Genomic DNA, 20443 nt, shown 5'->3' with positions numbered 1-20443 from the left:
TTTTATTTGCATTTTTAAGATACATCCAGTTCTGAAATAACACATTTTAATTTTAACAACAAGAGGCATTCTACTATTATCCACTACTTGTGTGATCATTTCTGGTTTTAACACTTTCTCACAATGGTGGATTGGCTAAAGAGACTCACAGCTGTCCAATTTATTTATACTTGACTTTCTTCTTGTGAGTCACATAAAACTGTCATCTAAGTATCAAAAATGCAGTGTTTACAACTATTAAGGCTAAGAATAGCACCTAATGAAAGTTTTTACACAATTCAAAAGTCAATTATAGATGGTGATTATGTTGAATTTTAACAATAAACATCAAAATTTCAAAAATTTAGATAATTAGCTTTCAAGTTTTTCCTTTTGCAAGTAGTAGTATTTTACATGTGGTTATAACATTTATACTTTTGAAGATAAACACAAATTTTCAATAAAACTTTAGAGACTCAGTTTATTTAAAGCACTTTAATTTTGATAACTTTTTTTACCTTGATTCAAAGATATGACAGGTGTCCGATTAGCATTATATAAGAAAATGTCAGCTCCATGTTCTTTATTCCCAGAGGAATTAGAATTCAGACTTAATGTAAGCCATAATTGTAGAAGGGACTCCAACTAAAAGGTAGTCATTAAAAAGAAAGTTTAAAAAGCTTGGTATAGTCAACAGGACAATTTTTTAAAAACTGAAACATACTTAATTATTATGAAAAAAGTAATATTCCAGATTAATGTTTGTTCCTACCACCTTAGGTTAGTTTAGGTTAGTTTAGGTTAGGTTAGTTATATATACTTTATTCACTGTTAAATTCATAAATGTTTTAAAATCTGATCATAATGCATACAGTAGCACAAACACAAAGGAATAATTTTAGTTCTAAAGCTGTACTAGAAAAAACCTATATGTAACTTATGTTACTACTTATATATATAACTTATATAACTAAAGGCATGGGTTGTTGCTGTTCAGTTAAGTGTATCCTTATATGGGGTTTTTCTTGACAAAGATCCTAGTGGTTTGCCATTTCCTTCTCCAACTCATGTTACACATGAGGAAACGGAGGCAAATGGATTTCTCATCTAGGGTCACAAAGCTAGTAAGTATTTGAGGTAACATTTGAACCTGGGAAAATGAGTCTTTCTGACTTGACTCTAGGTCTAGCACTTTATCCATACATCTCACATGCATAATTATTACATAAAAATAAAGCCTGCTGTCTTGAATTTTGACTCACTGAATCAAATGTCTAATACTAAATATATATATATATATATATAATAAAAAATATATAATAAAAAAAAAAACAAATCTAACTTCACAACACACTAACACAGCATCTTCACTTTTATACACACTTTGCCTCAATGAATGTCTAAAGTAAAAAAATGATAATTTAGTGTATTTTCAGTGTCATACCTGAACATGATGAACTTGAAGCATGGAAAAAAGTTTGTTGAAGCAAGCATTCAGCATGGGGATAGAGGACAACTGTATTATCAGCTGGCTGGGTGGGTTGGCTGCCTGGAACCCCCTTAATAATGAATCATCTGTTCCAGTAGGAGATTGGGAAACTGAAAATTAAACCAACACTTCCATGATTTCAAAAGGAAGTAAGCTTAAATTTAAAATCAAGATTCTCTTAGACATACACACACACACAAAAAGTTAAATGACAGAGTGACATAAAAACTACCTAGAAAGGTTGCAATGACAGACTGATTTATGTATTCATCTGACTGAAGAAATGTAGTTCAACTAAAAATTCTTCAAATCCCTTCCCATATCTAATTCTAGTACATAAGATAAAGCATAAGTGGAAAAAAAAAAGTTTATATACATTTGATGCATACCATCAATATCCAATGAGCATTTCCTGAATGTATGGCAGTATAAAGTATTAAATATGTGCTTTAGAAAGCAATACTACTCAAGGAGAACTTATATTTAACTTTAAATAAAATGAAACACAATTGGTTTGCAAAGACCAAAGATCAGGCAGCAAATCTGATAGAGTTTTTAAAGGCATAGTATTAAATAATTTTTAGTTACATGTTGGAGATGTGTTTGTTAATGCCTGCAAAATGGAATCTGCTTCCAAAGTAGACATCATTTTCAACATGAGCTCTGCTTGCTGTTCAAGTCCAACTTCTAGACGGGCATCCAGAGCTACAAGATCAAAGAAAAGAAAACTAAATTGCACAAGTGAACCACATACTATAACACCTATATGATAGAAACTATATTATCCACATTTTTTAGATTACAAGTTCTATTCTCTGTGAGATAAAACTGGAAATATTCCATATCATTCTTAATTTATTTCCACATAACATAATTTATTGAATTCTTCTCTGGTTGATAAAACAAATTTACTTCCACATTCTGCCCTGAAATGAATTTCAAGTTCTATTGTTGTAGAACAATTTCTTTCTATTTTGTTTGGTTTAGCTATTCTCCCCAATTTCATTTTAACTATCATTCCCACTTTCTCATATTGCACTCATGGTATTTGGATTGATGGCCTCTAAATATGGTTTTCTTCAACCCCATAAATATTTATTAATGTCATAGTAAAAATTCCCAGATATTGATAGGGGAAAGAAATAAGAAAAGACTGTCTTTATCCTTAACAAGCATGGAAAGTGCAGAAGAGGAGTCAGGGCTGGGGATGCAATCTCCCAGGGTCTCTTCTATAAAGCTGAAATCAGGCTGGGAAATAGATGCTATAAATAAAGGCTCTGGGAGGAGATTGGTCAGCCATTCTCCAAACCTACAATCACAGAGGATAAGAAACTAAGGGAGGTGATATCAAGTACACTGATGACATTTGAGGGGAGGAGTATCTGAACACAGATAAAAAGAGAAGATTATAAAAATCTTCTAAAGCCCTATTCTATCTCATATTTACTTTGGGCCTTTTAATCTTCTCTACACAGAAAGTTGCCCACGGAATATGACATGCAATAAGAAAGACTTATTAAAACTCTGGCCTCAAACATCCATTAGTGTGATTGAGCAACTCACTGGCTCAATTTGCCCCAGTGTTCTTATCTGTGAAATGGGAATACAAGAGCAACTAACTTACAAGGTTACTTCAAGATCAAATAAGAAAATACTTGCAAGGTATTTTGTACAAGGTATTCCTGGCATATTGTAGGTACTACATTAATGCTAGCTATCATCATCATCAACATCTAAATGGTGTCATACCCTTAGGAAAGTAATATCCTATAGAAATGGTTCTTTCAAGGGCTTAACACAGTACCTAGAACATAAGTACTAGATAAATGTTTGAAGGAATCAATTAAAAAATATGAAGAAATGTATATGCCATTACAACATACTGAAAGGGTCCAGATTATGTTTATTCTCTGATGATAAATGAAAATTTTAGAAAAGAGTAAAAGAAAACCTTAAAGGAAACAGTCCAATTATCTCCCATATATATGTAAAGATGACAAAAGTTTTCTGGATAGATGCCAATAAAGAATATCCATTAGCGAGACCACAGAAAATCAATATTAAATGATGCATATATGTCCACACTGAAAAGACTATAAGGCACTTTGTGAAAAGCAAGTGACTGATTTCTCTGATTGTATGTCAGTACCTTACTCAATGTTCTGAAAAAATTAGATTGGTTAAGCTATGTTCATTAAACTAGTTTTTGCTTACATCAAAAGTGCTGCTGACATTCTTCAAGATAAAATATAACAATCGTGTGTGCATGCCTGTGTGTGTGTGTGTGTGTGTGTTTGTGTAAAATTGTCCTAACAATCTAATTCGGGATGACATTGTATTGATTGTGAAAATTAACACCAATGAAATTAAAACCAAGTAAGAAATAAATGTTAATGCAAAAATCTAAATAATTGAAAAACAAACAGTAAAGAAATCAAAAGGCTATTGACTGAATATCAAATGAACTGCAGATAATAACTGACTATGGAATTTTCAAAGAATAAAAAAGTTTAATCAAATATTTAAAGGATAGCTAGACTTTACATTTTCCTATCCAAAATGATCCTAAAAACCTCAGCCAATTTACTAAGCTGTTAATACCCGATGTTTAGATCCTGATAACTGAAGAATAAACAGATGAAATTTCAAACGTGTTAGGACAACAAAATTACACTTATCACAACAGACTCCTGTAAACTCTCAGATGAACTCCAGTTTCAATTTCATTTACTTAATTTTTAAAATAAAGTTTGAAGACTACATAGAATAAATATTGATATCATTAAACTTAATTTGCAGGCTCACTCACCAAAACTAACCACTTGATGAACTGTACATGTTCATTCATTAAGTGAAAAATATAATTTTTTCCTCTTTGCCTGCTATTTTGTATGTACCATGTCATTAACTCAATAACTACAAAACCAGGAACTCTATGCTAAAAAGAGGGTATTTCCTTTTTTTTCATCAATTCTTATTTAAGTTAAATTATATTTACATTTCTTTTACATGCTGTTGTAAATTTGGGGAGAGTTATTAAAACTGTCAAAAAAAATTATCAAAGTAAATCCTTTACTATATTTGTTTTTACTTTAATAAAAAAGCCCCAGATGCCTTACAAAATTTTTCATTCAATGCATGTATATTTTAAAATAGGGAATTTTAAAAAAATTAATAACATGAAAACTGATTTATTATGTAGATAAAGAAGAGATGCATTAAAAATAAGTATCTTAAATTGTCCATAGTACTTATTTTGTGAATTTACAACGATATAAAAGGTCATGTAAAGAAAACAAACTCAGGGGCAGCTAGGTGACAAAGTAGATAGAGCATACCAGCCCTGAAGTCTGGAGGACCTGACACTTGGCAAGTGATTTAATTCAAATTGCCTCAGCAAAAAAAAAAAAAAAAAAATATATATATATATATATATATATATATATATATATATATATATATATATATATATCTTATTAGTTTGAGAGCTAATAAATAAGTAACACTCATTTAAAAAAGAGATACAATGGGGTCTTCACAATGAGACTTCTGGCGTTGTGATCGGGTATATACTGACATTCAAATTTGACTGCAGACACTATGATTTTGGCTTTATGTTAGAGATGAATAGATATAAATTAGTGGAGGCTGTTTTCTAAACTGATGGCATCACAGATTCTTCTTATCACATAAGAAAAAAAGTCTTAGGAGACCTGCTGATCATTCCTACATTATGGTCATTCACTTTACATTTCATTAGGAAAGACCAAAAAACCAAAAACAAAAACAAAACTCCAACAATACTTACCTTGAGAAACTGATACACTAACAGTTTGTGATCCATTTTTTTCTATGGTTGCTGGTGGTTTTGCTACAGGAATTCCAAGACCTCCAATGTAAGGGTTATAATTGTAGGTACCATAATCAGCACCCCAATAATCATACCATGTACTGCTTATAGGCTTGATAAAAAAGAGAAAAAAGAAGAGAATGTATTTTTCCCCATTTGCTTTGATGAAATCTTCTATGTATTAAATTCTCAAACACACACAGTACAACTCACATTTATGCTTACTGGTTATAAGTAGTATCAAGTATATATTTAAATAAAATGTGATTATAAATATCAAGTGATTAATCTACAGAGAAAACAACTATTTACAAAACATTTAAGAATTACACATTTTATATTACAAATTAATTCTAGAAGGTCAAATGTGGAAAAATCTAATTCATACTTCATCAAAACAATACTGTATTGTATCATGCTGATTACATAATTCCCGATTTACATGCATCTAATTCAGACTATAGTACTCTTGAACACTTTTACCTTTAATGTACCAATTAAATCCTCTGAAAACAATTATCAGATTTTTTTTCGAGGAAAGTTTACGATTGACAATAACTTACAAGAAATTTTATTAACTTTTTATATTAACTTTACGACATATCATTTCAAGTCAATATCTCAAGGAATTACATAATATTAAATGTTGTAAATGGTATAAATAATGGCCTAAATTGTAGAATCAAATATTCAGTTTTTCTGTATACAAGAGTTATTAAACAAAACTGATTGTTTTTTTTTTTAAATCATAACAAATTAATCTAAATATTTAAAGTATCCCATACCTTGAAGACTTTGGCAGCAAGAGGATCTTTTTCCAAATCGATATCTAAAGGATCAATGTCAACTTCCATCAGATCTTGTAATAATTCGAGGTCAATTTCTTTATCTTTTTCCAAAGATGAAAGAGGGGGAGCACCTATGATTGAATTTGTTTTTAAACTTATAATGAATTACCTGAACTTTGGCTTAAAAACATACCTAAACCAATTTTAAATTTACCAGCTAAACAAACCATGTATTAAGTTTGACTGGAAAACTGAAATGTCATTTCAAAGTGTTATATAAAAGTCTTCTAAATGTAAAGAGTATTTTCAAAATTTGGGTTATTTTAGGGGCAACTAATTGGTGCAGTGGATAGAGCACCAGCCCTGAAATCAGGAGGACCTCAGTTCAAATCTGGCCTCAGACACTTAACACTTCCTAGCTGTGTGATCCTGGGCAAGTCACTTAACCCCAATTGCCCCCAGCAAAATAAATAAATAAATAAAAAGATAGATAAATAAGATGAAAAATTGGTTATTGAATTAGTAAAAACTCAACAGTAAAAAAACTTAGAATCTTTAATATATGCTAATTTAAGATAGAAAACTATTACAGAATACAAATATATTTATTCACCTGTGATATCATGTGTCAGAGGTTCATCGATAGTTTCTAGCAACTGAACTGAAGACTGTTGAAGAGAATCATCAGAGTCACCAGTTGTTGTTCCTACATCTTCTCCCACTGCCCCTTCTTCCATAGCTTCAGCAGCAATTGGTGCTAACAACTCTCCTGTGGATACACAACAGCTCTAACCTTTTTCTAATAATACATTTTAAAACAAATTAAGTCATTCTCTTTAGGTTTCAATAATGAAAAAAGTCAATACAATTCATTATATATTATGTAAATTATTTTTACTTTTTAAAATTTTTAATAGTATTTAATTTTTCCAATAACATGTAGAGAGTTTTCAATTTTCATTTTTGTAACATGCTGAATTCCAATTTTTTTCCCCATTCCTTTCCTCTTTCACTCCTCACCAAGACAGCAAGCAATCTGATATAGATTATATATGGACGGTCATATTAGAAAAATTTCTGGCCAACACAAAAAGAGCTGCTACAAACATTTTTGCACATGTGGCTCCTTTTCACTCTTTTATGAGTTCTTTGGAATAGAGACTTTAGCAGTAAGACTACTGGAGCAAAGGATATGCACATTTTGATAGTCCGTTGGGCACAGTTAGAAATTACTCTTTCAAATGGCTGGATTAGTTGACAAATTCACTAATTAGTGTCTCAGTTTTCACATTCTCTCCAACATTTGTCATTATCTTCTCCAATCAATTTAGGGAATCTAATCTAATCTGAGGGTGGTAAAACCTCAAAGTTGTTTTATTTGCATTTCACTAATGAATATTGATTAGAGCACTTTTTCACATGTAGTTTCCTTTCTTATCTCTTCCAATCATTTTTCATTTTCCTTTGTATGATATCAGGATTGCTACTCCTGATTCTTTTTTTTACTTCAGCTGAAGCATAATATATTATGCTCCAGTCTTTTGCCTTTATTCTGTGTGTCTTCCTCCAATTGAAATGCTTCTTGTAAACAACATAATATAGGGATTCAAGTTTTTAATCCACTCTACTATCTGCTTCCATTTTATGGTAGGGTTCATCCCATTCACATTCACAGTTATGATTATTAGCTCTTTATTTCCCTCAATCTTACTTTTTCCCCATTTATATTTTTCTCTCTTCTTTGAGAAAATTGATTTATTGAGGACATATACTCAAACCCGAATCAGTATTGATTAGTTCATTATGATTTCATGGGGGGAAGGGAAGGGCATGCAATGATTTTAGTAATTATGCACGTAATGATATTTATTCAGTCAATCATCTACCAGTAAGTATAATTCAGTTTCAACAAGTTATATAAAAACATAGATTTTGATAGTTTTTGCAAATCTCATGCTTATATAACAGAAATTATTTGTGTATCAGGCATGACATTTTGAGTGATTAAAGTACTATTAGAAGGTTAACACAAAGTACTTCTATTTGGTTTCACTCATATTCAATTCTAGCATCATTGGAAATCCCCTAAGTTCTCCCCTGAAATGTTCTTTGGAATATGCTATCTCTGCTAGCACAACCCAAGGGATGGCTCATGCATCTCATGAACAATGGAATGAATGCACCATCTCACCTTGCAAAGGGCAGATCATTCATCTTATGATCTAGTCAGCAAAAATGTTTCCTACCCATCACTAAACCTTGTGGCCCTACTTGTATTCATATTTTAGCTTATGCATTATAAAACCAATGGAATGCTGTTCTATATTTAGCAAAACTTTAACCTTATTAAAAATAGAACCCTGAAAGAAGGTAGCACCTTAGATCAAGAGAGAGGGCTGGGGTCCACGTAGTTGGAGGGGAGCCAGAATACTCTAATAGTGTGTTTTGGGGTTAGAATTCTGCATTTCTCTTTTGGTCATCCAGGTGATGCTTTTCCCATACCTTTTACTCTTTTCTTACTAATATTTTACTTCTTACTTCCATCTTTCTCAATCTGCCCTTTTTTCTATCAGCCCCTCAAACCCTTTTTTTTATCCTTTTTCCCTTCTATTTCTGCCTTCCCTCTTCCTTCTTCTTTTCCCTTTCCCCTCCTACTTCTCTATAGGGTAAGATAAATTTCTATACCCAATTAAGTGTGTATGTTCTTTCCTTTAACTAAATTAAAGTTCAACAATACTCATCTCCCTCCCTCCTTTCCCTTTACTCTAACAGGTCTTCTGTGCCTCTTTATGTAGTTTAATTTATCCCCATTTTATGTTCTTTTTCTACTTCTTCCAATACACTTCTTTTTCCATCCCATAATTTCCTTTTTATATCATCTCATCAAAATCAACTTATATCCACATACTCTTTCTGTTTATGCCCTTCTAATCACCCTAACAAAGATACAGTTTTCAAGACTTAAAAGTATCATCTTCCAACCAAAAAATGAAAACAGTTTAACTTTAAAATAACTTTTTTTTTCTTTGCTGATTTACCTTTTTATAATTCTCTTGAGTCTTTTATTTGAAGACAGAATTTTGTGTTCAGCTTTGGTCTTTTTATCAGAAATGACTGAAAAACCTGTATTTCATTCAATGTTCATCTTTACCCCTGAAAGATAATGCTTAATTTTCCTAGGTAGTTTATTCTTAGTCATAGTCCTTTACCTTATGGAAGATCATATTCCAGGTTCTTCTATTCTTTAATGTGGATGCTGCTAACACTCTGGATAATCCTGATTCTGACTCTTCAATATCTGAATTGTTTATTTCTAGCTGCTTACAGTATTTTATTTTTGACCTGCTAATTCTAGAATTTTGGTACAATATCTCTTGGAGTTTTCATTTTTAGGTCTTTTCTAGATGTTCAATGGATTTTTCAATTTCTCTTTTACACTTTGGTTCTAGGATATCATGGCATTTCCTTGATGATTTTTTGGAAAGATATTCTCTTTTTTTTTTTGATCATGTCTTTCAGACAGTCCAATAATTCTTAAATTATCTCTCCTGTATCATTTTCCACTTTGGTTGTTTTGCCAATGAGATATCTTACAATTTTATTTTAATTTTGTTTTACTGATTCTTGATGTTCCACTGAATCCTTCCCTTTCCTTGTCCAATTCTAATTTTTAATGAATTACTATCTTTAGTTAGCTTTTTTACCTCCTCTTCCATTTGGCCAATTCTACTTTTAAAGGAGTTACATTATTCAGTGAATTTTTTTTTTTCCCATTTCACCAAATCTCTTTTTAAGGAGTTGTTTTCCTCAGTCACTTGTTGAGCTACTTTTCCCAAGTTTGATTTTTTTCATAATTAATTTTCCTATATATAATTCTCATTTCCCAATTTTTCTTCTACTTCTCTTACCTGATTTCTAAATCGTTTTTGAGTTTTTGTAAGACAAAACTATTGAGTTTGAGATCAATTCATATTCACTATCCTTTGAGAAGTCACAAGGAAGCATTTTGCAACTGGTGTGCTCCTGTACATTTGTGTTCTAGTCTTCCCTGTCCTCAGAGTAGCATGCTGTAGTTAAGGTGTTATTATTTTTTTTTTTTTTTTTGGTTTGTTTTTGATTTCTGCTCTTAGATCATGGGGACATTGTACAAAACTTCTTTTGCAGGGGGACAGGGATCTCATTACTAGCGTTCTATGCTGGAAATGTTGTCACACCAATTTGCCTGCTAAGCCAGAAAAGAAGGGTCTCCATTGTTGATCTAGACTGTGGCTAAGAGTCTCAGACTAGATTAGCATCCCTGAACTCCCCTTTTACCCAAATGAGAGAGACATTTTGTAAAATCCTTCTAAATTATCTTAAGCTTGAAAACTGTTCAACTCCATCTTTTTCTGAATTCTGTCTCTCCAGAATCTGTTTAGAGAATTGATTTAGTGTGGTTTCCAAGAGAAACTGGGAAGTGCTCAGGAAACTTCCCGACTTCTCTCTGCTATCTTGGCTTTGTAACCATGTCCCTTAGTCATTTTTTCTTTTTTTTTTAATTAAAGCTTTTTATTTTCAAAACATATGCATGGATAATATTTCAACAATAACCCTTGCAAAATCTTGTGAACTAATTACCACGCTTCCTTCCTCTTTCCTAGACGGCAAGTAGTCCAATATATGTTAAACATGGTAGAAATATATTAAATCCAATGTATGCATATATATTTATACAATTATATTGATGCACAAGAAAAATCAAATCAAATAGGAAAAAAAAGAAAAATTAAATAAAATGTAAGCAAACAACAAAAACAGTGGAAATACTATGTTGTGAAGCACATTCAGTTCCCACAGTCCTCTCTGGATGTAAATGGCATCTCTTCATTATTTTCTAAGAATAATTTTTAGATGGGTTTGATAATGCTAAAGGAAATCCTAATCCAACATATAAATATACAAGTACTAATGATTGTCAACACAATCTTCAAGTATTTTTTGTATCAAAAGGACTCTAGAAATAAACTACTTTGGTAATTTCTGAATATTATTTTATATTATATTATACACATAAAATAATATATTATTTTATAATAATATATTTAACATATAATTAATATATATGCAAATTATATATTAAAACCACTACAGTCAAAGCAAATTAAATGTGCCATCTGAGAGAAAAAAAATTCTACTTTACCTGCTAAGATGTCCTGTAGCATACAACTCAAAGAATACTGAGCCCAAGCTCCACCCCAAGATATATCTCCTCTATTAAAATCAGTTCCAACCAAAAGTAATAAGAGTCTTTCCAATTGAGGCTCATTTACAATTTCACACAAATGAATTGTTGGCCGAGTGGCATTTGCAATTCTTGCAAGAACCTTAAAAAAATTTGGGAAATATAAAATAAATATCCAGAAAATAAAGACTGTATCAACAATATCATTTTAGTTTGTAAAATTTAAAGCAATTTAAAATGTACTTTGTTCTTAAAATAACCTCTGAGAAAAATATTTTCTTAAGAGTTAATCATTTTGATCCAACATTTATCTGTAATGTTTATTCCTAGAGCTACAAGGTATACTTATCTTGAAAATTTTTCATTATTCCATTTTCTATTCTCTATTTTAATTACTTCAAATGAATTGTTAAACAGAATATGTTCAAGAGTGCTATAAATAAAACTCTTTAAAAACTGAATGGAAAGGAAAAATATCCTGTTTCAATATTTTATGGCATCAGTATCAACTATGGCCTGCAAAAGATATCATTTAAGTGCACATTGAACCTTAATTGCCTGATCTGTAAGAAGGTGATATTTGTAATGTCTAGGGCTACTGTAAAATAAAGAAAGAGGAAAGGGGTTGAGAGTAGAGGAAGGTGCAAGAAAAGTAAATATTGAGATGAAAAAAAAGAAAAAGATGAGATTTATAAGATGTGTAAGAGAGAGAAAGGAAAAGTGAACAAGAAAAGTGTACACAATATTAAGTACAGAAAGGCACACAGTGGCAGACATAGAGGTAGCTTTACATCCAGAAAACCTGAGTAAACATCCATCCTGATAAATACTGAGTGTGTGTTGGGTGGGGGTAGGGGTGAGTGACAAGGGAAGAGGGAGGAAAAGATGACGAGAAGATGACACCTTCTCAGCACCCCAGGGAACTTTCAAAGTTGCAGAGGAGATATAAAATCAAACTGGTTCAAGAGGGAATTCTTAAGTGGCAGTGAAATCACAGGGCAAAGTACAAATTTTATTTCATCTTTTTGATTGGCACAGTGATATAGTGACAAAGAAAATATGACATACATTCCAAGCAGGGTAATTTAGAATGTGTGTGTGTGTGTGTGTGTGTGTGTGTGTGTGTGTGTGTATACACACTGAGAATGGGGAGTCAAAATGTCATCTTACATAGTATGCTGAGTTGAGAGTTAAGCATTTAGCAAACTACAAAACAATTTCTGAAACTAAACTACTAGTATGACCTCCATTATTACTATAATTTTAGAACAAAGTTTTTTGAGTAATATCTAACAAACTGATTCTAACATGTCCCCCTAAAACTTTTTTTTAAATGTAAATGAAATGTTTTTTATTTACCTTACAAATAAACAAAAGGAGATCTGCATGACAAGTAAAATCCATGGACAGAAGAAAGAGCAGAAGTTTCTGCACTACAGAGATGCAACGTTCATGGGCCAGAGTAAATGGAAGTGGTTCTATCTCAGGGCTCTCTTTTGTGGTTGAGACTTCTGTGTCTAATGTAGAGCGAGGCCATTCCGCAGTACGACGTAAACGAATTAAATCCTTAAAGTGCTGTATAAAAAAATTTCAAAAAAACCTTTACATCAAACTAACATTTTTAAAACTAAGCTATTAACAGTATAATTTTATTTTAAAAATTGATATGAGGTACACCATATAAAAGAAACTTTGATAATTTCTGGAGGGAGAGGGAGGGGATTTAAAAAATTTAAATCTAGCAAATTCTATGGGAAAAACTAAATTGTAATTAAGCAACTCATTGGAATGACACTCAAATATTGAAGATATCAGAAAGACCAATAGCTACTAAGCTTGAAGTAATTAAATAAATAAATATATATAAAATATTGGCTACAATACAAGTTACATGGAAAAAAACTAGTAGGAAACAGAATAAACTTTTTTCGCCCCACACAATGAAGATGCATTAGCATTACACTGATAAAAATACAAGTATATTAACAAACCTACCACAATGCCCTTATTCTCTCTCCCCTCCTCTCACTTATACTCAGCCTAAATGAGATTAGACAAAACAATTTGAAGTGGGAGTTATTACTTCAGAAAAAATATTGCAAATGATAGTAACCAAAAAATTAGTGAAGAGAGTTATTGTTAATAGAGCTTAGGGAAACTCAATTTATTGCTGAGGGTTTTATAATGTCAGAGTGATATATTAAAGATTATTTACTCTGAAATAAAATGTTTCACGAGATTGTTTTGAAGTGACACAAAACAAGCTGTCCAAAATCTTAAGCAGATGGTATCAAAGGTTTTGTTTTAGTCTATTAATTGGTCCCAAAGAACACAATACACTTAAATCCATAGATTATGTTCCACTTTTGGCTTTTTTGTTCTAACCATGACATTTTGCCACATTACAACTAAAAAATTACTTTTGTTCCTGCTGTGGAATAACTACTTTATGAAAAATCAAGTCTCCCAAAATATAAATAAAGATTAATCAACACTTTCTAAGATGTAGTGTACATCTTGTAGTGACATAAAAACACACTTATTTCAGTATCTTTGTGTAAAGAAAATATAAAAAGTATTAAAACATAGGCGGGTAAATATTATTCTGGATTCATTCCTTTTTAAATTTATAGGATAATAAATAGAATCTTTTAATCACTTTGAAATAAATTCATTTGAATACATTTGCATTAAATATACATACTTACATTTTAGGTAAAGTACATAAAAAATTGGGACTTTAAAAACATGTATTATTTTAAATTAATCATTGAGAAGTTTTACAGGGAAAAAACAGTAAAGCCACAGCTGTACAACTTTAATTAAAGTTATTGCTAGTTAACTTTTTAAAAAATTAGGAAACTTATGAAAAGCCCAATTCATAATTTTCTTCAATTCAGAATTCTTGCCCTTAAAAATAACTTGTAAAACAAAAATTAATTCCTAATAATTTAGTAATCCCTAGCAGCTATGTGGTGCAGTGGATAAATTACTGGACTTGGAGTCAGGAAGACTTGAATTCAAATCCGGCCCCAGAAACTCACTAGTTGTGTCACCCTGGACAAGTCACTCAACCTCTGTCTTTCTCAGTTTCCTCAACATAAAATGGAGGTAATAATAACACCTATCTCCCAAGGTAGCTGGTTGGAGAGATCAAATGAGGTAATACCTGTAAAAGTGCTTAGCACATTGCCTGATACATTGTTGTTGTTAAATAAATGCTTATTCACTCTCTTAGCTTAATAGTCAAAAAAGGTATTGTGCACAATAGATATGAGTGTGGGCTACTAATTTTTGACTATAATCTAATGCTCTAATATTGAAATAAGTCTCATTAACAATTAAGAAAGCAAAGACCAAAATAGAAATATATTAATTACATAATCTAAGATTAAACTAAAACTACAAAAGCATCAAAATGATTTTTTACATAGGATCTGATTTAAGGTCCTACAAGGGAGTTCAGTGAAAAGACTAACAAGCAAGCTAAGGTTTCAAGTGACTGGTGAATTAAATGAATAGTAATGATTGGTATGGATCAAAATCTCAAGAATCTACTATTTAAAAGAATGAAATGGACAACTACTTTTTGTGAAGTGGGTAGGCTTTTAAATTAAAAGCTGTAAGATCACAATACCTTTGATGTAGCCTGCTTTAGTTTTGCCTGCTCTACCAAAAGTTTGTACGATGATCCTTTGTTGCTTTGTATTTTCTCGTTTTCCATCAGTTCCACCAAAGCCTTCTGTTTTGATTTTAATAAATTAAGTTGCTAAAAAATAAAAATTAACAAATAAAAATATAAGCCACAGAAATATAGTATTCTTCTACATTGGGGCCAAAGCTTCCAGTAAAAACTGTATAGAATACTCTATTCACATGCAAATTGTTCACTTAAAAATGCATTAATTGCAAAGAAGTACTTATATATATATATATGTGAAGAGAGAGAAAGATACAGAGAGAGAGCGAGAGAGAGCGAGAGAGAGTGAGAGAGAGAGAAAGAGCGAGAGTGCGCTTCGTTCATATAGCACTTAATCTGTGCCAGGCACTGTGCTAAGCGCTTTTACAAGTATTACCTCATTTGATCCCTACAACCTTGGGAGGTAGGTGCTATTATTATCCCCAATTTACAGTTGAGGAAACTGAAGCAGATAGGTTAAGTGACTTGTCCAGGGTGACACAGCTAGTGAGTGTCTGAGGCCAGATTTGAACTCAGGTCTTCCTGACTCAAGGCCTTATGTTCTATCCACTGCGCCAACTAGCTGCTATATATTAACGTTATATCCTGAAATTGTTTTAAAAGTGTACAAGAATCAATAAATAACATTGTAAACAGTCATCTGAAGAAATATGCCGAAATATAACTAAAAATATATTTAATGAAACCATTACTAATGAGATTAAGACAACTCACAAATTTTCTTAGAGATTTTAAGATAAAATTCAAATATCAGAGAGTACTCTAAAAACTCAGTGCTCTTTAAAAAAAAACATTAATTTTTGAAAGATTAACATCATAACATACTACAGCAATTAATATAATAAAGAAAGTACTAATGATGGGCTAGAAAAATGAATACAGGGAGATTATATAAGCACGTGTTTCACTAACCAGAAAAACAAACTATTTTGGTGAGAAATAACTCCAATTTACCTAGATAAAACTATTCTAAGAGATTATTTAATTGCCTTTGCTATAATTTTGAGCTCACCAAGCAACTTTCTGATCAATAATTCTATTTCCCAAGCAGTTAGATACTAAGAAGGTGATTTCCTGAATAAAGCATATGGAGTTTCTCTTATTAAAAGTAAGGTATAAACATCTATTTGAATTTTTAAATGTAGTATAATGGTTAAAAAAAAAAACAACTTTTGGTTTGCAAAGTGTTTTGTCACCAGGAATCAATGAACCAGAATGCAATAAACTGGGAAAATCTAGAAAGAGTTTCTGAATCTGTGAATGTAACAATTTCCCTCTTATGAAATTACCATTTATTTACTTTGAATCTAATTTTTTTCTTTACTTAGCTTTAAACATCATTCCCTCTGCTTAATTATAAACTTCCCAAGCATAATTTATGTATTATTTTATCTTTATATCCCTTGCATCTATCTAGCACAAAGGAGGTGCCTCAAAAATGTTTGAATGAAATAATGACTTTGTTACATAATACCTTCCAAGTTCTAACTAACACATGAGATTAAACTCTGTTAGAATTTAATCAATTACATTTGAAAAGAAACTATTCCTTCCTCGGTAAACTATACTTTTATCAAAGAGTTCTATTCCCAGTCAATAGTTATTTGGCTACAAACAACAGAAACCATAGAAAGATCAATGAATAGAAGAATGAAGAACATCATTTATTAAGCACTTATGTGGTAAAGCACTGTGATAGGAGAGCCAAAATTATAAATGGAAGAAACAGTCCCTGCAATAAAGCAGTTCACATTCTAATGTGGCAGACAACATATATGGAAGGTTTCAACTATAAATCACTTTGAAAGGTCCCATGAATCCTTAGGGTACAAAGACACTGCAGTGATTTGTACATGCCTTTTTAGATGTTATTTAGATGTATTTACACTGTGGATACCAATTAAAAGTTACAATTGTGCAATATAATAAATAAGAGATCTGGGTCTGAAATGAAGCCTCATATACTTATTAATTTATAACTCTAAGCAATTATATAAACTCTATGTTTCTTAAACTATAAATATGGGATAATATAACATGTACCTCCCAGAGCAGTAATAATAACAATCACGTAAAGTGTTTAGCACAGGGCTTCACACATAATATGTTCTATATAACTATATAAATAATTATTCCCCTTCTCTTCCTATCTTCCTTTCCCACAATAAAATAGATACATAGTTATCCTTTCTATTTCCTGATTACAGCATCCTAATTGCAATCTACAAGTCCATCCTTTTTAAAATGCTGGAATTAAGTTGAAGCCAATGTTACTATCAAGAAAATTGAGTCCCAAAATCAATTTAAAATATCTTACCAATATGACACATAAAAAAAAAGCGATAACTACCCCAAATTTGTCATTCTGAAAACTGACAAGAATTAGTGCTATCCACATTAGTTGCAATTCTTATAAACACAAAATGAATTACTGTAATAAGGCCCATGAGGTTAGCAAGTAAAAAAATTCCCAAAAAGAACCTGCAATCCATAACTGAGGAATAGGTGGAAGATCAAAACAGAAAATTCTCAGCAACAAAATTAATGTATAACTAAAGCTGAATAACATCTACAAAACCTTGAAAATTACCTGTTTATGATGAACAAGCTGTTTTCTGATCTTTCTGGAATACAATCTGTCGAGACTACTGTTGCCTTTGGAAGATCGATTTAGGCTTTGAGTATGTAGACTATTGTTAATGAAACTCCACTGGTGACCTAACTCGGTAGGGAAGAAATACTTCATTAAGAATTACTGATAATACCATTAGAAAACATGTAAATAAGGCATCATAAAGTTAAATTTTTAATAGGCATGAAGGAGTATGGGTGGGCAGAGAAGGGAAAGAAACTTTTCAAAACTCCTCAAGGGAAATATCTGACAGAATTTTACTAAATAGACAATGTGCCTTTCTTCTTGTTTGTAGAAAACATTTTACATTTGTATCTAACATATATAACTAACTTTCTAGAGTGCCGATTTACAAATTGTTTGCCTTAATCTCATCATATTATCATATCATATGTCTAATTAAATCTCTAAAATTTCTACAGACTTTAAAAAGAATTTAGTTGGTTTAGTAAAAACGAACTAATCATTGTGATTGATTTGAGTGATGATTTCTCAAATCATCATGCTTCTTTCAACAGTCAGGAGATTTAGAGTGAAATGTACAAGTCAACACTTTCTAGCTTCAAAGTAATATTTCCTTTCAAAGATGAAAATATTTAAATAATTTCTCAAATTCAGTACTGCAGATTTTGAAGTGAATTACATAATACTTCAGAATAATTTAGAGAAGATAATTCAAGTCAGAGTTTTCAAGAGAATGAAATGAAAATTAGAGATGATACTTCACTAAATTTCTCAGTGGCTGGGATAAAATTGTATGTTGGGCTATTAAATTTTATTCTACTGCTCTTTTCCCTAAAATAGAAGAATCAAACTCAATAACTGTCACACCCAGTACACAAAACTCCCCAAGAGTTGCCAAATCAGATTAAAAATATTTCAACAAATAAAAATACAAAAACAACAAAATGCTAACTTGTGGTGTTCAAAGTCAAAATGCAGTTCACATGGATTCATTTCCCTTAGCTTTTGACATCACTGTTACTACATACAATGTGTTAAGGAAAACAGTATTAAGTATCTACTATAAATATTCTTTACATTGGAGCAAAGTTTTTAAAAAGTAAAGGCCTGAGGAAGCATAAAGTTTAACAACATGTTAATAAAAGCAAACTTTACAGTGTAATGCTCCTTTCCAAAGAAAAAGCTGCATTTTTTTCTTCTATGAAGAGAGTATTTCTTTAAAATCTATGAATCGAAATACAAATCATTAAACATTGCATAATAATTTATGATGTTTACTATTATGGCTGTTACCCTATTTTTGCCTTTAAATGTGGAAGAATATAAACAACAATATGGTGAAAAGGGTGTTTCATAATCTTGTTTTCTTCACCATTCTTCTCATTCTCAAAAATACAATCATATATTTCCCCAATTTCTTTTTTAAAACCATTGGGACCAAGACTCATAACCTCAGTTCTTATTGTGTAGATACTGTAACAATGTAGTAGTAAGATAACTTAAAGACTATTTATTCAAAAGCTCTCATTTTACTTATATATTTTATATATAGTTACAGAATAAACATACCCTACAATAAAAATCGGAGTCAGGATTTCACACAAGGCCATTTGATTCCAAATTCAACAGTATTCCCACTATACAAAACTACCCACCTTCACCTCAAAATCAGAACAACAGAGGAAAGAGGAGATTCTTTTTAAAGAAGATGGGGGACGATAGATGCAAACTTTGACACATACTATAAACCTCACTCTCCATTTTATTAAACTGTAGGGTTTATGTGATGCTTAGTCTTACTAAATCGTTTCCATGTTTGCTTTTAAAAAGCAAAAAGATTCCCTTCCTGAAAAAATCTATTTTTCCATCAAGCTCATTATTAAAATGTATATACTACATGACCTAATTTTATTCATTAATTTAAATTTATAAGAATCAAGTTTATATTTTAGTTCTCAGACACATTTCAATGCTTGAAATGCTGGGAAACTCTAAAATCAGTATTATATTTTCTCAAAAATATTAATGTAAATATTTGGTACCTGTCAGAAACCTCTCCCTTTCTTTACCATTCAAAGGTTTCTTGGCAGTTGCTGCCTCATCTTCAATGGTTGCAACATAATCTAGCAATCTGGACACAAGCATTACAACCCAACTGATCATGGGAATATCCAATACACCTACAAGATAGAGAAAATTCAAAGAAAGAAAACAGACAAAAATGAGATTAGACTCATGAAACAGCATAATTCATGTTTTTAAAGAAAAAAGAAACAACAAACCTGTAGATATCAACAATTTTACCAATAAAGGAAACTAGATATGAATGCACAAAGAACAAAATGTCACTATACTATTCAAAGTAAAAATTGTTCCCAGAAAAAATTCCTCAATGAATGACAAATTTCTCTTTCCCAAAATAAAATACTGATAGATTAGAATAGAAAACAATATCATTGTTATTTCCTTTACTCTGAATCAAGAATAGAATTATTGTAAATATGGAAAAAGAACAGCAAACATAAAATATTCTGTTTATTATAAGATAGAAGTATCTGGTCATTAAAGTATTACCTTCTGTATGTCTGTGCATGGGTAAATGTGGTTGAAGAGGTGAAAGTAAATTATCCAGGAGATTAAGTAAGCTTTCCAAGACTCCACTGTTACTAAGTGATCTTTGGCCAATGCAGGAAAGCAACATAAAAACTCTATTAAGAAAAAGAAAAAGAAAGAAAAATTGCATTATACAGACAAAATCCATAATTATCACTTTTACTACTAAGTTTTCTTGGTATAGCTATTTTGTACACGATAATAAGA

The 20443-nt window shown here is 31.1% G+C and overlaps 1 protein-coding gene across 7 annotated transcripts in view; it reads right to left on the bottom strand.

The window, feature by feature from the left end:
- Positions 1-20443, bottom strand: part of BIRC6 (baculoviral IAP repeat containing 6) — a 297969-nt gene that overhangs the window by 134142 nt on the left and 143384 nt on the right. For 6 of the 7 annotated variants that reach the window (XR_004231861.1, XM_031951246.1, XM_031951248.1 and 3 more), the window contains exons 31-42: positions 20198-20331; positions 19666-19803; positions 17618-17745; positions 14965-15096; positions 12687-12902; positions 11286-11469; positions 6720-6875; positions 6104-6237; positions 5277-5430; positions 2057-2173; positions 1424-1578; positions 498-624 (exon numbers count right to left, since the gene is read on the bottom strand). Coding sequence is in view for 6 of the 7 variants with exons in the window: in XM_031951246.1 (XP_031807106.1) it covers positions 498-624; positions 1424-1578; positions 2057-2173; positions 5277-5430; positions 6104-6237; positions 6720-6875; positions 11286-11469; positions 12687-12902; positions 14965-15096; positions 17618-17745; positions 19666-19803; positions 20198-20331 (1775 nt within the window). In the remaining variant the exon portion in view is untranslated. The remainder of the gene's footprint in view (positions 1-497; positions 625-1423; positions 1579-2056; positions 2174-5276; positions 5431-6103; positions 6238-6719; positions 6876-11285; positions 11470-12686; positions 12903-14964; positions 15097-17617; positions 17746-19665; positions 19804-20197; positions 20332-20443) is intronic. The other variant, XM_031951250.1, reaches the window with a different exon arrangement.

Source organism: Sarcophilus harrisii, chromosome 2 (assembly GCF_902635505.1).
Source record: "Sarcophilus harrisii chromosome 2, mSarHar1.11, whole genome shotgun sequence".
Taxonomy (NCBI): Eukaryota; Metazoa; Chordata; class Mammalia; order Dasyuromorphia; family Dasyuridae; genus Sarcophilus; species Sarcophilus harrisii.
The sequence above is the reverse complement of the archived record's forward strand: the minus strand, read 5'-3'. Positions and strand labels throughout refer to the sequence as shown.